The sequence below is a fragment of the Watersipora subatra genome, chromosome 6, assembly GCF_963576615.1.
Source record: "Watersipora subatra chromosome 6, tzWatSuba1.1, whole genome shotgun sequence".
In the NCBI taxonomy this organism is placed as follows: Eukaryota; Metazoa; Bryozoa; class Gymnolaemata; order Cheilostomatida; family Watersiporidae; genus Watersipora; species Watersipora subatra.
Window position 1 is genome coordinate 43,539,049 of NC_088713.1, and position 13,596 is coordinate 43,552,644.

At 37.4% G+C, this 13,596-nt stretch overlaps 1 protein-coding gene across 2 annotated transcripts in view; it reads left to right on the forward strand.

Annotated features, from left to right (window-relative positions):
- The window catches only part of LOC137398678 (uncharacterized), a 42,837-nt gene that overhangs the window by 24,814 nt on the left and 4,427 nt on the right, over positions 1-13,596 (forward strand). The window contains exon 2 of one of the 2 annotated variants that reach the window (XM_068084862.1): positions 4,786-4,885. The exons of the other annotated variant lie outside the window; for it this stretch is intronic. Within the exon in view, the coding sequence (XP_067940963.1) occupies positions 4,789-4,885 (97 nt within the window). The 5' untranslated portion in view covers positions 4,786-4,788. The remainder of the gene's footprint in view (positions 1-4,785; positions 4,886-13,596) is intronic. 2 annotated transcript variants of the gene reach the window in all.

A 13,596-nucleotide genomic window follows, 5' to 3' on the forward strand; every position in this document is an offset into this window, starting at 1 on the left:
CCATCATTCCCGAGCAACCCTGGGCTGCCGTCGTACTTGGCGGCACCACTCTCTTCACTCTCCTGATCCCCTCTACTTCCTTCACTGCCACCGTGACCTCTCACCAACAACACCACTGCCTCCACACTACCTCCACTACCCTCAACTGGCTTGGAAACTGGTGGTTGGGTCGGTAACGACTCCTCAACCTCAGGTTCTGCCCTTCCGTCTTGACCACGCTCTCCCCAATGGAGACGGGCCTAACAGGCATCCTGTGGGAGGTTCCTCCTGGGCTGTAATCGGCTGCTCACGGGATGGTGCCACAGAGCTGGGAGTTGGTATAGGCCCAGACCTATTTACCTCGGCCTGACCCTCCTTCGGTGCAAGCCTACTACCCGCAATCTTCCTCTGAACCTCGGCCAACTGCTCAATGGCCGCCCTGAATGCCTCCGCATTTTCCAATTCACTGACCTCTGCCCTGCGCTCGGCAGCCAGTCTGGCCAACTCTGCCTCAAACTTCCTCCAACTCCTCACGCTCAATACTAACAATCCTCCTTTGACAACCTTCCCTGTCCATCATCCCGTCACTATAGACATCGGCTAAGAGCTTACCTTCCCCATAATGGGTACCGGTACAGCAGCTTGTCTAGCACCGCCACTCACCTCAGCATAACTCCTCACCTTCCTCTGAGGCGCTGGTACTTCCTCACTGCAATTCCTTTTCCCTGCCTCAGTGCTCACTGGACCACCTGGACCCCGGCGGGGGCATCCACTAACCGCATGCCCGGTCTCACCACACCACTGACAGATGGGTACCTTGCAGTCCTGCCAGTATCCACTTCTCCCGCACCTCCTACAAGCATTACCAGGGCAATTCACCGCCAAGTGATCTCGCTTAACTCTAAAGATCATGTACCACAACTTACCGCTACTACCATAAACCACAGGCTTCTTAGCCTCGCTACCATCCTTCCTCTCCACTACTCTCTCCTCACTGGCCTTCTCTGGTCGTCCGTCACCACTAGCATCACCACCTGAACTGCTTGCTATCAAGATTGAATAGTTTGGCTGAAATTTTTTTACTACAATCTGTAACATGGCAACCATCTTTTAACAACAGTTAGTAGTAAAAACTATCTTTATCTAGCTGGGTTTACTGACCTGACCACTCCTTGTAACTGTGCCTTTGGCTATTGCCCCTTCTCTAGTACCCTGCGAAGTTTAGGTATCTCGACTACTCATGTATCTCGGATCCCCACTGGCTAGGCTACTTCCGTCCGTGGCACCGGGTGGTTCCTCCGATTCATCATTTAAATCACCTGTTGTCTCCCCACCTTCACTACGAATAGGCTGGCTGTCTACCCAGTACTGTGTTTTACCTTCCTCACTATCCTCAAACAATTCACAAAAATCATTAGGGATGTTATGGTTAGTACCCTCATGACTACTGATGTTAGTATCGTTAGGGGATCCCCAGAAGAGATTGTTATTAAGAGGAAACATGTTTTCTATTTTTCCTGATCTCACCCAAACCAACCCTTACCCAATAACTCTCTGGTGTACTGTCCCTTTTTACCACCGTACCTGCTGCTCCCGATTATACAACAGTTGGCTGTTCCAAAGTCTGCTAACAATGTCACACTCTTAGCTTCTTGGCCAGCCTTACAGTGTGGATTTAGACAACTATCCTTATTTCTCACTGTGAACTTAGGCCTAAGGTTGTCTGCAGCCGTTGGGGTATGATAATTTGAGACAGCAGGTTCTGAACAAGTGACAGCATTGCCTGAAGATTTACCGCTAGTACTAGTGTATTTTTTTGGCAATATTTTGCTACTGCAAAAGGTCTATCATTATTGTGGTTGACTCGAATGTTGGGAATTTTTTTTTACGTCGTAGGTCTGTTGAGTTTTGTTTGGTAGTAGTGCATAAATGAGGAGTATGATACTTTGTGAATGTATGCCATGTGTTTTATACAACTGAGAGAAATAAGAAGGTATCATCTTAAAGTTGACATCAGAAAACTAGTTTTCTAAACGTGCTAGTAAATAGCCGTTTTTCTGTGTCAAAAAATCTATATATGATCATTTGTGAAACTCAAGTCATTCATAAGGAACAGTTCTCTTTTTTGATTTTCACTCAATTTTTTTGAGATGATAAGATCATCTTAGCAATCTGACACAAGACACTATATAATGAGGTATATCCCAACTTTCTATTCCATCCTCTCTCCCATTTTTAGACTCTGCAGCTTTGACTGTAGCTCGATTGTGGTCACCACTCTTCTTTTCTATAGCATCATTGTGAATGATGTCACTAGTAAGAATTTAAATTTTATGCACATTTCACATTACTAAAAAATTTTGTTATTTATTCCTTTGTCCTTCATATATAGCTAAGCCATTCCCTTTTCATTCTTTTTTCCATTTTCCATGCCCATTTTCCATCATCAAATTTCCTACTAGTAGCCCACAATATGGGCTACTAGTAGGAAATTTGATGATGACATTAGCCAGCAAATCTGTAATCACATAGTAGAAATCTGTAGTGTAATCAACATAAAACTGTTTTGCCCACCTCTTGTTTGTGTTTTATTGCTGAAATGACCATAAAAACAGGTAAAATCATCTTTGTCAGCTACATAATGTTTTGAGTTTTACTGTACAGCATGCATTTACAACTGTTTCAAAAGTATATAACTCTTTGCAACTCTAGCCTGCAGTTGCCTTTTCAGATGTTTGGTTGACAAATCCTACATTTACTTTTGACAATCTCCCATTATTATTACATAAACACTTTGCTTGTTCGAGCTAATTTTTCATCCGTTCACCATCTATGTGTATGTCAATCAAGATGACTCTACGATTGTTGAAGGTGTCTTTGAGTGTTTATTTCTTTAAGTTTTAGCTTCCATTAAGAGATGTTTCAAACTATCACTTCAACACTGAGTTGGACCAGGACGTTCCCATTAGAACTGTGTGAGATTCTGTCAGTTGTTACTGCTTTTCATTCCTTATGTGGTAATAGAAAGTGACAGGTATTAGTAATCTTTTTCTTGGCCCATAGTTTACGCGTGCTCTCAGTATAATATGGTCCTTACATTGTTTAATAGACATTAAACAAAACCCGATTATATTAAACCATGTTTATAAAAGACTCCATTTAACTAAATCGTATTTAATAAGGTGGTGCATAGAAGAAAGTGGGAACAAAGAAATTTCAGTAAAATTAAAACACATTTTAAATATGAAATAGGTTGACGGCTTTTTAAAAATAATTTATAAAAATAATTAAAATAATTTTTATTGTAAGAAACAGAGCACTATTACAAATGCTCACAAATGTTTCCTGTTCTTATACTGGTTCAAAAGTCTGTTGGTTTATTATAATTATTGACTGTCAAAAAGCAAAAAGCAATAGTTTCTATTAATAGCTTAGGTAAATAGCATTAAACACACAGAGTATCATTACATAAACCTTGACCTGATTACTAATCCACTTCATCCCTTAGCAAAACAAAAAAATTAAAAATTGAGTTTTGGATTATTTGGACAATAATGTGTTGGTGCCGTAAATGAGAATGACTAAAAAGCATGACTCACACAAAGTAGTCGCTGGCTCTGAACTAAAGACTATAGTTCAGGTCTTAGATCTCAAAAGAAGTCATACTCTAGACAGAATCGGAAGTCATTGCCTGATTGCTCATGCTCAGGTCTGTGACTCCCTGTGGAGGTCTGGGTAAGCTTCTGTGATGACGCTTTACAACTTTTATTCATTTATTTTCATTTTTCACATCCTCATCTGTCACTCTCAATCTCTTATATCATCCTTTACTATGTCTTTTTCTTGGGTCTTCTCTTTTATCTCTGCAATTACAGGCCCAGCGTGCATACCCCTCACCAGTAGACACTGTGTCAATATTGTAAAGACAATTGCCAGATAAAAATTACCCACACACTAAGTTGTTGCTGACTCTAAGACTATAGGTTATAGATGGGTCAAAGATCCCAATCCAAAAGAAGAAGTTATGTGCTGGACAGAATCAGAACAATCAGCCTGTTCGTGTTTTTGCTCAGGACTATGGCTCCATGTGAACTCGCTTCATCGGCTTCTGTAATTGTGTTGTACAGCCTTGTAGTGAGACTGTTTTAAAAGAAGATAAGCAGGAATCTTTGATTTAACCCATTATGTCTAAAGACACTGTTGACGATTCTCCTTTTTTCTGATCTTCTAGCAATATTTATTATTGAGGATATATGCTTAGAGGATATATGAGTAGATATTGAGGATAGACGCTTAGCTAAAGCTAAGCATCTATCCTCAATATCTACTCAGAGGCAATGGCTGTTTTGGCACACAATGATGTGACTACTATATAACCCAAGTCTTATATTAATGGCGATAAGGATAACTGCCAGTGAGTGAAAATAAAAGTACATGTACGGGCTCACTAATTCTATCATTCCGTTGGCCCATTCTCGCAGTAGCTTTTGCCTTCTGGTGTTCAACGAGAGCATCATTAGAAGCTTTGAGCTTTCTAGCAGCCTTTACACATTCTGTCTATTTACCAAATATTTTATTGAGTAAAGGTGCAATGATTATTATATAATTCAGTGGTTTCCTTTGAATTACCCATTGGCTACTGGTAAGTTGAAAGCTCGATGTTGTCTGGAAAAACTGTCAAGCCTAATTTATGTTTACTTTCATATGAAAGTTTATCATGAAAAATCGTCTTCAATTTTAAGTTTCTCAGACTTGAGTTGTGATACCTTTTATTTGCAAATTTTCAAGTTGCATCATTTTCTGTAGCTGATGGATTCTACAGATGATGTTGAATCTCCTACAGATACCGTGATCAATGGGATACCAGATCCAATGATTGTTAAGTGGGAGTCGTTAAACTCAAATGGTAAAAGCTTTAACATTCCTTTCATGGCTTAAGCAAATGATAAATAAATCTAAAAGGTTATAGATCATGTATGTTAAAGCTTACAAACGATGTTAAGGTTTGCCTACCCTTGATTTTTTGATATCATTGTGTTTACAAAGCAAACCTAGTTATATCTTAGTTTGTAATCTCGAGTATTGCTCAAAAACCCTCGCTGTTTCATCCTTAGGGTTCTATTTAAGTTCAATTGCCAGGTTTTTAGTGAATTGTTCACAAAAATTCCAAATTCAACTTGACTGCTTTGTATGGCAGTTTAAAAAAGAATCGTTTGTCAGTTCTCTGATGGATTGGTTGTTGAAGCAAGGATTTCTCAACGGTCTCACAATATAATAAGGAAAATTTTGTATCGCCTAAGCATTCTCCAGATAAAATATCAAGACATCTATCATTGAAAGCGGTACGCAGTAAGCATCTGTTCATTTGGCACTATCCCTGAATTTATAGTTAAAATTTATAGCTGACCTACCTTGACTGAGGCGTCACATAATCATACATATTTTAATTGAGACGAAGAGCGCTTTTGTTACTAGAGATATTTTACGTGAGATGGCATAGCATTTGTTGCATCACTAAACTAGCTCAGCTGAACTGCTACCGACTAACAAGAAGGAAAAGCAAAAACAGAAGGAAGTAGATAGTAATAGCAAGGACATAAAACCGGTTAATACTGGATATGACAGCAGAAAATTACCAGTAGTGTTAGTGACTAAGTGGAGATAGAAGATGTGTTGATGAAAGTATAAAGACAACAAGCCGACTTCACTAACGTTAGCTGAAAGAAAAAAGTTTGACCTAACCCACTGTGTTTCTGGCAGCGACTACAATGTCAAATAACTGTAAATAACCATTATCAATACTTCCACTTAATGTACATTTCGGACTATAAACCACACCCTTATATAAGCCGCGTCTGCTTCATTTTCCAAAAAATGATACATAGGCCGCACCTTTGTATAGGCCACAGAAATCAGAATGGTGCGTTTGAACATGGCAGCAACTTTGCTGTTTAACACGGAACAGTGCCTAACGGCACTGTTTCGTATTAACTGACGCTTTTTAACCTAGTGTCTAACAGAACAGTACCGTTAGGCATTGTTTCATTTTTTCTTTCACCACTAGGGCGCACTAACCGGAGATTCTGGTTAATGCCCCCTAGCGGAGAAAGAATAAGCCAAAGAATAGCCGCCCCCTTATATAAGCCGCATGGCTCAAAACATCAGAAAAAAAGTAGCGGCTAATAGTCCGAAAAATACGGTATTTGATTTTGGTGACGCCCATTAGATTGCGCAAAATGATTAGTTGATCCACAGACGAAGACTTGGTAAGGATGTCGGCAACCATATCTTTACTTGGACAGTATGCTAACTGAATTGCATTGTCTTTGATCGTTTGTCGAGTATAGTGATAGTGTATATCTATGTGTTTGGTTTTGTTGTGCGAGACGGGGCAATGAGCTATCGCGATAGCTCCATAATTGTCTTCATAGATCAATGTTGGTGGCGCCGCAGAAGACTTATTCAGTTCTGACACTAATCTCCCAGGCCACACAGACTTTTGAGCAGCCGAACTTTATGCGACATATTCTGTCTCAGCAGTAGATAATGCCACAGCAGGTGTTTCTTACTAAGTCACCTGATTAAGTCAAACCAATTAATTTGTTATTTTCAGAATGTTCAAACTTGACACCCAAGTCCACGGATTATTTTAGATACCTAAAATGTGCTTAACAGCTGTCATGTATGCTTTATTAAAGTTATAGTTTGTAACTTCTCCCACTGCTTGAGATATATCTGGTCGAGTACCAGCCGCAGCATATAGTAGGTGTCCAGTCATAGCGCGAAGCTTATTAACATCTGCACTCACACCATCATCACTGCTCAGTTTTACATTCACATCTGCTGGTGTTAACACAGGATTTGCTGGTTGCAAGCCAAACTTCTGTAACATCTCAGAGATGTATTCTTTCTGGTGCATCCAAATCACATTCTTCTTTTCGTCCTGTTCTATGTCTATACCAAGGCAATAATGTAAATTTCTTTGGTCTTTCATTCCGAATTTCTCTCTCTTCATTGCACTCATTTGATGCGGTGTATTCGCCAAGAGTATTAGGTCATCTACATATACAGCTACAATACGTCCATTGTTGTAAATTTCTATGCATGGCTCAGTTGGACTCTGCTCAAAAGTCAGAAGTTTTCCGTGTTTCTAAAAAGTAATGTTCCAACAGCGAGGAGATTGTTTCAAGCCATATAATGACTTCAACTGGCATACCAGATTTTCATTTTTTGGCTCAATGTAATCCTTAGACTGTTGCATGTATATCCTTCGTTGAAGTCACTATTGAGAAAGGCGGTAATGACATCCATCTGATGGACCAACATCCCGTTTTGAACTGTATGAGCCAGCAACTCTCTAATAGACTAAAAGCAAACTACAGGAGGTAATCTTTCACTGTAATCAACCCCATCTTTTGTGCATACCCTCTGGCTGCCAGATGACCTTTAAATATTTCTATTGACCCATCTCCAGCATGCTCAACTTGGAAGACTTACAACCTGTTGACGTTTTTCCTTTTTGTAGTTCTATCAAATTCCAGATATCATTCTCAATGAAGGACTAATATTTTTGTTCCGCAGCGGCATTCCATTCATTTGTATGGTCTCTTTCCAATCCTTCTTTGAGATTGTTCTGCTCTGCTAAACAAGGTCTTTCACAGGTTTTTGCAACTGCAACGGACTCATCAATTCCATATCTTATTGGAGGATTTCGTGGTCTAATTGAATGTTGGCATTCGACTATGCTATTTTACCTAAGATGATTTTGTCGAGGTGGTTCATCAACCACCACTTCCAACTGTGACTGTTGTTTACCTTTTCGTGAGATATCACGGCTCTTGTCGATTTTGATAATTTGAAGTCATTTTTGTTGAAAACGACATCTCGTTTTACCGCTAGTGTTTTACATGACTCATCACACAGGGGATAGATATTCTTTGGGATTTCCGCTTTATCTAATGAAACTAAATTTGCAAGTTTTTGCTTCTAGTTTCTTACGTTCTGAATCAGGTACATCAGGCATACGCTACCCAGCCGAAAACACAAAGATTACTGATATCTGAGTTCATACTAGACCAAAGTTCTATCACTGTACACTGCCCAGAAGGTGAAGCTGTTGGGGTCCTGTTTCATACATGAGCTGCTTTCAGCTCAGTAGATATTCGGTAAACCAGCATGCATTAGCATAGGTCGAGCAGACTCTGTTAGTGTTCGGTTCACGCGCAAGCCTAGTTATATCTAGGTAGTCTCTGGGTGGTCTCAGCTACATCATTCTGCTGAGGCGAATAAGGAATTGTGCGGTTATTGTGTATACCCCTAGCTTTCAAGTATTCCTTAAACTCAGTAGACATATTGCTATCGTTACACCCTACTATTTTTGCACCGTTATGTTTTCTTATTAACCAAAGTTTAAAAACTGGTAATTTTTCATTTAATTTAAAACATGCTATAGTAACCCCATTATATAATAAAGGCGATGTAAATTTATGTGATAATTATCATCCCATTTTAGTACTTAACAATTTTTAATACAATATTTGAAACTTTTGTGAACAACCAATTGCTATGCTTTTTGGAAAATCATAACATTTTATCTTCCCACCAATACGGTTTCAGAAAACAACTATCTACAGCTGATGACCTTGCGAAGTTTAAAAATAAGATTTTACAAGCCATTAGTGAAATGAAGTGTGTGTTAGGATTTTTTTTTGGATTTCAAAAAGGCTTTTGATACCATCAATCATAAAATTCTGACAACAAAACTTGAAAAACTCGGCTTTGACACTACATCTTGTCAATGGTTCAAAAATTATCTAACAAACCGAACACAATCAACTAAGATTCAAAACAGCATTTCTTTATCGCAAACATTACTTCATGGAGTTCCTCAAGGCTCTGTCTTAGGTCCTTCATTGTTTTTAATTTATATAAACGATCTACCTAACTGTTTGCTACATTTTTGCTGTATACTATATGCCGATGATACAAATTTGTTTTATGAATCGAAATACCTGCCGAGTGTCCGTCCGAGGTAATGGTTGGCCGGCTGCCTTTGCAGTGCCGCTTGGGCTTCTGAATGCGGTCTCAGGGTTAGATTCACTACGTCAATCAGCTACCTTTGCAGCTCGTTGTCTTTTATGTTGACAATCAAATAAATAATATCTCATCCGCTTTTTTTGCAGTTTTTATTTGCACTCGGAGTTTAGTAATGAACTAATACAACAAAAACTGACGTGGCACAGATCTCTGAAATGGTAACGTTTTTGACAGGGTCAAGATATGTGTCAAACACTTTTACATAGCTGGCTTGCGTTTTCTTTTTGTCTTCTTGAGCTTTATCTAATATGAGTTGACAATAAACTAACAACACACTGCCCGTGGCCATCAACATACGGGCTATCTGATTTTCTGCTGAGAGATCGATAGTTTTTTTTGCACGATTAACCGTTCTTTAAAATTTTTTTAAAAACTTTTTTTGAAATTTGAAATTTTTTTGCACAAGTACAAATTTCTCAGAAACCAAATTCAAAGGCTTCCCAAGTTCTCTGGCTTTCTCATACTCTCAGATGCCATGAAAACTAAGCAGATAAATGTTTACAATAAATAATAGATCAAAGATTTGTGCGCACAACAAACTACAATCAAATGTAACTCATTTAACCACTCAGGCTGGTTAGTTTTTACATAAAATCCAGATGTGGATTTACTAATTTTAATTGTGGTTGTTCAGTTAAATTTCCACATTTTAACAAAGCAGATTATTTTGAATTGCCACTAGGATCTAGCAAACTCCAAACTAACCTAGGCCTACATATTGCTCAGATCAGACAATCTTGCAGATTCAGACAAATCTGTTTTACCAGGCTTGCTTTCAGACTTGATTCACTCCTATCTGTTGAACTAATGAATGCCCAGTGTTGCATGGGTAATAAAAAGAGGTTTTTTTACACAAAATTTATTCTTAATGAATGTATACAGCATTTACCAAATACAAAAGAACTCTTGAGATTTATATATAGACAAGCCGAATGCCCGACGTTGCACGAGTAATAAAACTAGAAATTCCACTGTCATACAGACCTTGACCAAAGTGATAATGGAAAAAGAAAGGTTGAGAAATGCAATATTAGCAGTCAAATGGCACTGCAGTGCAATAGGATAACTGCAATGGTAGCTACAATGGTAGCTGTAATGTACTGTGTGTTATTATGTACAACAAACAGCTATAATGAAAGGACAATATTATATGTTTATATCTCTCCCCTGCAATAGGAGAAATGCAATATTAGAAGTGAAATGGCAAGATGCTGTGTAATATACACAGGCTGGGGGGATGTATATCATTTGTCATTGCAACCAATCTCAAGAAGTTGTGATATTTATCTAGATTTCTGTATTTATATCTGAAAAATTATGCTGAATTTGAAAATTTAAACAGATTTTAGCTGGTTGTCATAGAAATAGATGTATATCTATAAGAAAATGTAGGCAAATTACTTAATTTTGCAGATATTATAAACGGCTTGGCAGTATCGCAATATTGGGCACAGCCGCAGTATCATCAACAAAATCTTTAGAAAAATATTAACAGTAACATATTGCACACCATCGGTCGCTATATATTTCGATCTTGTAAATTCGAATGATTATTCTTACAACTAAATCGCATAATAATCTTATAAAATCGAATAATTATTCTTACAATTAAATATTGTAATAATCTTATAAGAATCGTTAGACAAATATCATCGTCATTTCCTTTACTTTCACTGCTTTGGACATCAATTGGAATACCAAAGTACTAATTATAAGTGTCCAAAATTTCAGTTACTTTGAAATCGGCAAAAAAAGAAACGATTACTTTTCAGTACTTCTACGTTAATTACAGAAATCTTCGGCAATTGGACAATGTCATAGGCTAGGGAAATGTGCACGTTTTTCTCCTGAAATTTGCACAATTTAATGGTTCTACTCTCTGTCGCATGGCCTTATTGGCGTTTCGTTGACTGGTCTTAATTTTGATTAAAAAAGGCTCTTCATGTTTTAATGGCGATTTTAGGCCAAATTAATCTGTCTATTTATGTATAATCCGATCAGATGAGTTAGTTTTAGGATATTGTCTACAAATTTCAAAGACGTAGTAACATATTTAAATAGGTTTATATGTGTTTTGTATCATTATTATACTTAAACGACTCCATAGACAAATGGTTAAATTTGTTGATGAGATTTGGGCACAAGGGTTTGGGACGGCCGTTCATGAATAATTTTTGTGAGGTGTCCACATATGCATTTATCATAAAGCTCCCAAACAATCGCTTCACTCGTGTTTGGTCGTGGGATAATAATTTGAGTAACTTACCTCATAAGCTAGTAGTCTAAATTTTTACGAAAACAATAGCGGTATTTGAAACCACTAATAATAATCGCTAACCATTAATAAGCTTTCCGTTATGCACACTGATTAACCGTTCTAGTTAATAACCCCTAGCACTATAAGCGAAGTATTTTAACTGATGTAATGAATGTCATCGCAATCATTCATTGCTAGTCAGTTGAGTGATCGTAGTGTAGTGGTTTAGATAGCTGGGGCCTAAGCCTGGAGGTTCCGAGATTATATCGTCTGTGAAGTGGATTTTTCATTGTTAGATTTTAATTGATATAAGTAAACAAGAGGGAAAAACAAAAGACAAGCATTGAGGTATATATATGTGTGTGTGTATATACAGTCAAACATGGATAACTTGCCCACAGATAGCTCGAACACATGGTTAACCCGAACGGTTTCTTTGGTCTGTTCCCACGTAATGATAAATTGCTATAGATAACTCGACCTCAACTCTGTTAACTCGAACAGTTTTTTGCCCAACGGCTACCGAGACGATTGTTATCGCTTTTGAAAATCACTTTATTCCAAGTCATAGAGGTAAACCTCAACTTTTCGTAAATCATAGGCGTCGTTATTATCACCGTCGGCAAAATATTTTTGTCAACGACTTTTCTAAAGGTTTGGTGAATTTTGATTTTTACCAGACATCCGCTTAGCAATCGCCTTTCGGAAGCATGGAAAAGTGAGGTGACCTTCGCATAAACTTCAAGAAAAATTGGCAAAATTGATCTCGGTTAAAACGCTCAAAAGAAAAAGATGTCTTTTCTTCTGAGCATTTCAACAACGATCAAGTTTTGCCAATTTTAATCTAAAAAATGTCCTGGCAGTAACATCACCTCAAACAACAAAACAATCTCAAGTGATAGAAAAATCTCCTATACTTTTTGATAAAAAAGTTTTCAACTTTTCATTAGAAGCATTTAATTTGAAACAAGCCATTTATGCTTTTGATTTCTATTATAGTTTGTATATGTGCATGTATCTACTAATAAATAAATAAATACATGGACTTGTGACAGTGCTCTGATAACTTAAACGCTCTGATAACTTGAACACTTTCGCTCGGTCCCGTGAAGTTCGAGTTATCCATGTTTGACTGTATGTATATGTATATGTGTGTATATATGTGTGTATATATGTATGTATATATGTATATATCCTGTAAATGCCAATTAATTCGACACCACCCTGAGCTACGATGCTCACTTTCGGGCCTAGACTCATATGATGGCGATGCACAGTTAGGCATAAGAATGGCTATCTCACAGGTCAATTAGTTTGGGTTTGCATAGGAGTTACTCTCTTCTTCATTGCATCTGAGCTAACTAGATCTGATGCTTCTGTATCATGTACGGGTCAACCAGATCTGATGTCATGGAATGTTGTTGATAAGATTCCAGTGTCATTAGATTAGATCATGATTTGCACTTCCGGTCCGCCTTTTATTAATAAACATCACAAATATATCTAATTACACCTAACATCCATTAAAATTTATCAAATATAAATAAATACATAATATAAATCAATCAAATATATAAAATGATTTTAAAAGCCAAAAGTAAAAACTAAGTCACAGGTAAAAAGCTAAACTAGCAAAGAAATAACCAATAAAAAGTGGGTTTTTATTGTGAATTACCGTAACACTTTCGCTCCCGCTTTCGTAGTTTTCATTGTAACTAAAAATTTTAAACTTGAGTTACAATGAAACTTGATCACTAAATGGAGAGAAGATTGATTAACTCTTTCGGTACTGTGAGCCGCGTAGTGTGGCTTGGCAAAGCGTTTGCATATGGCCAAAAGTTGCATGATGCGGCTTTAGTAGGCTTTGTATAAAATGTTTCTGATTAGTGTTTGAACTAATAGTTTAAAATTAGCCAAAAATATCTGTATTTAAAAATGAACGGAAACAATTTTCTGCCTGCATTAAGCCAATAGAAAATATATTTACAACCCATCTTGATAATAATTTCGTTTTACCAAAACTATTTTTTATCGCAATCTATTCTTAGCGAAAACCAGTCGTGTCAGACGCATTACAGCTACAAAGGTTTCACTAGTTTTAAATCTATGGACTTTGGATGATTTTTATTCAACAATAATACTACTGAGAATTATTATTCTTATTTTCAGCAATGATAATTTGCTCACCTAGCATATACTTTTCAAGGTTTGAATTAAAAGTTTTCAACAGCCTCTTGAACTTGTGAAACTTCAATGCCTTAGAA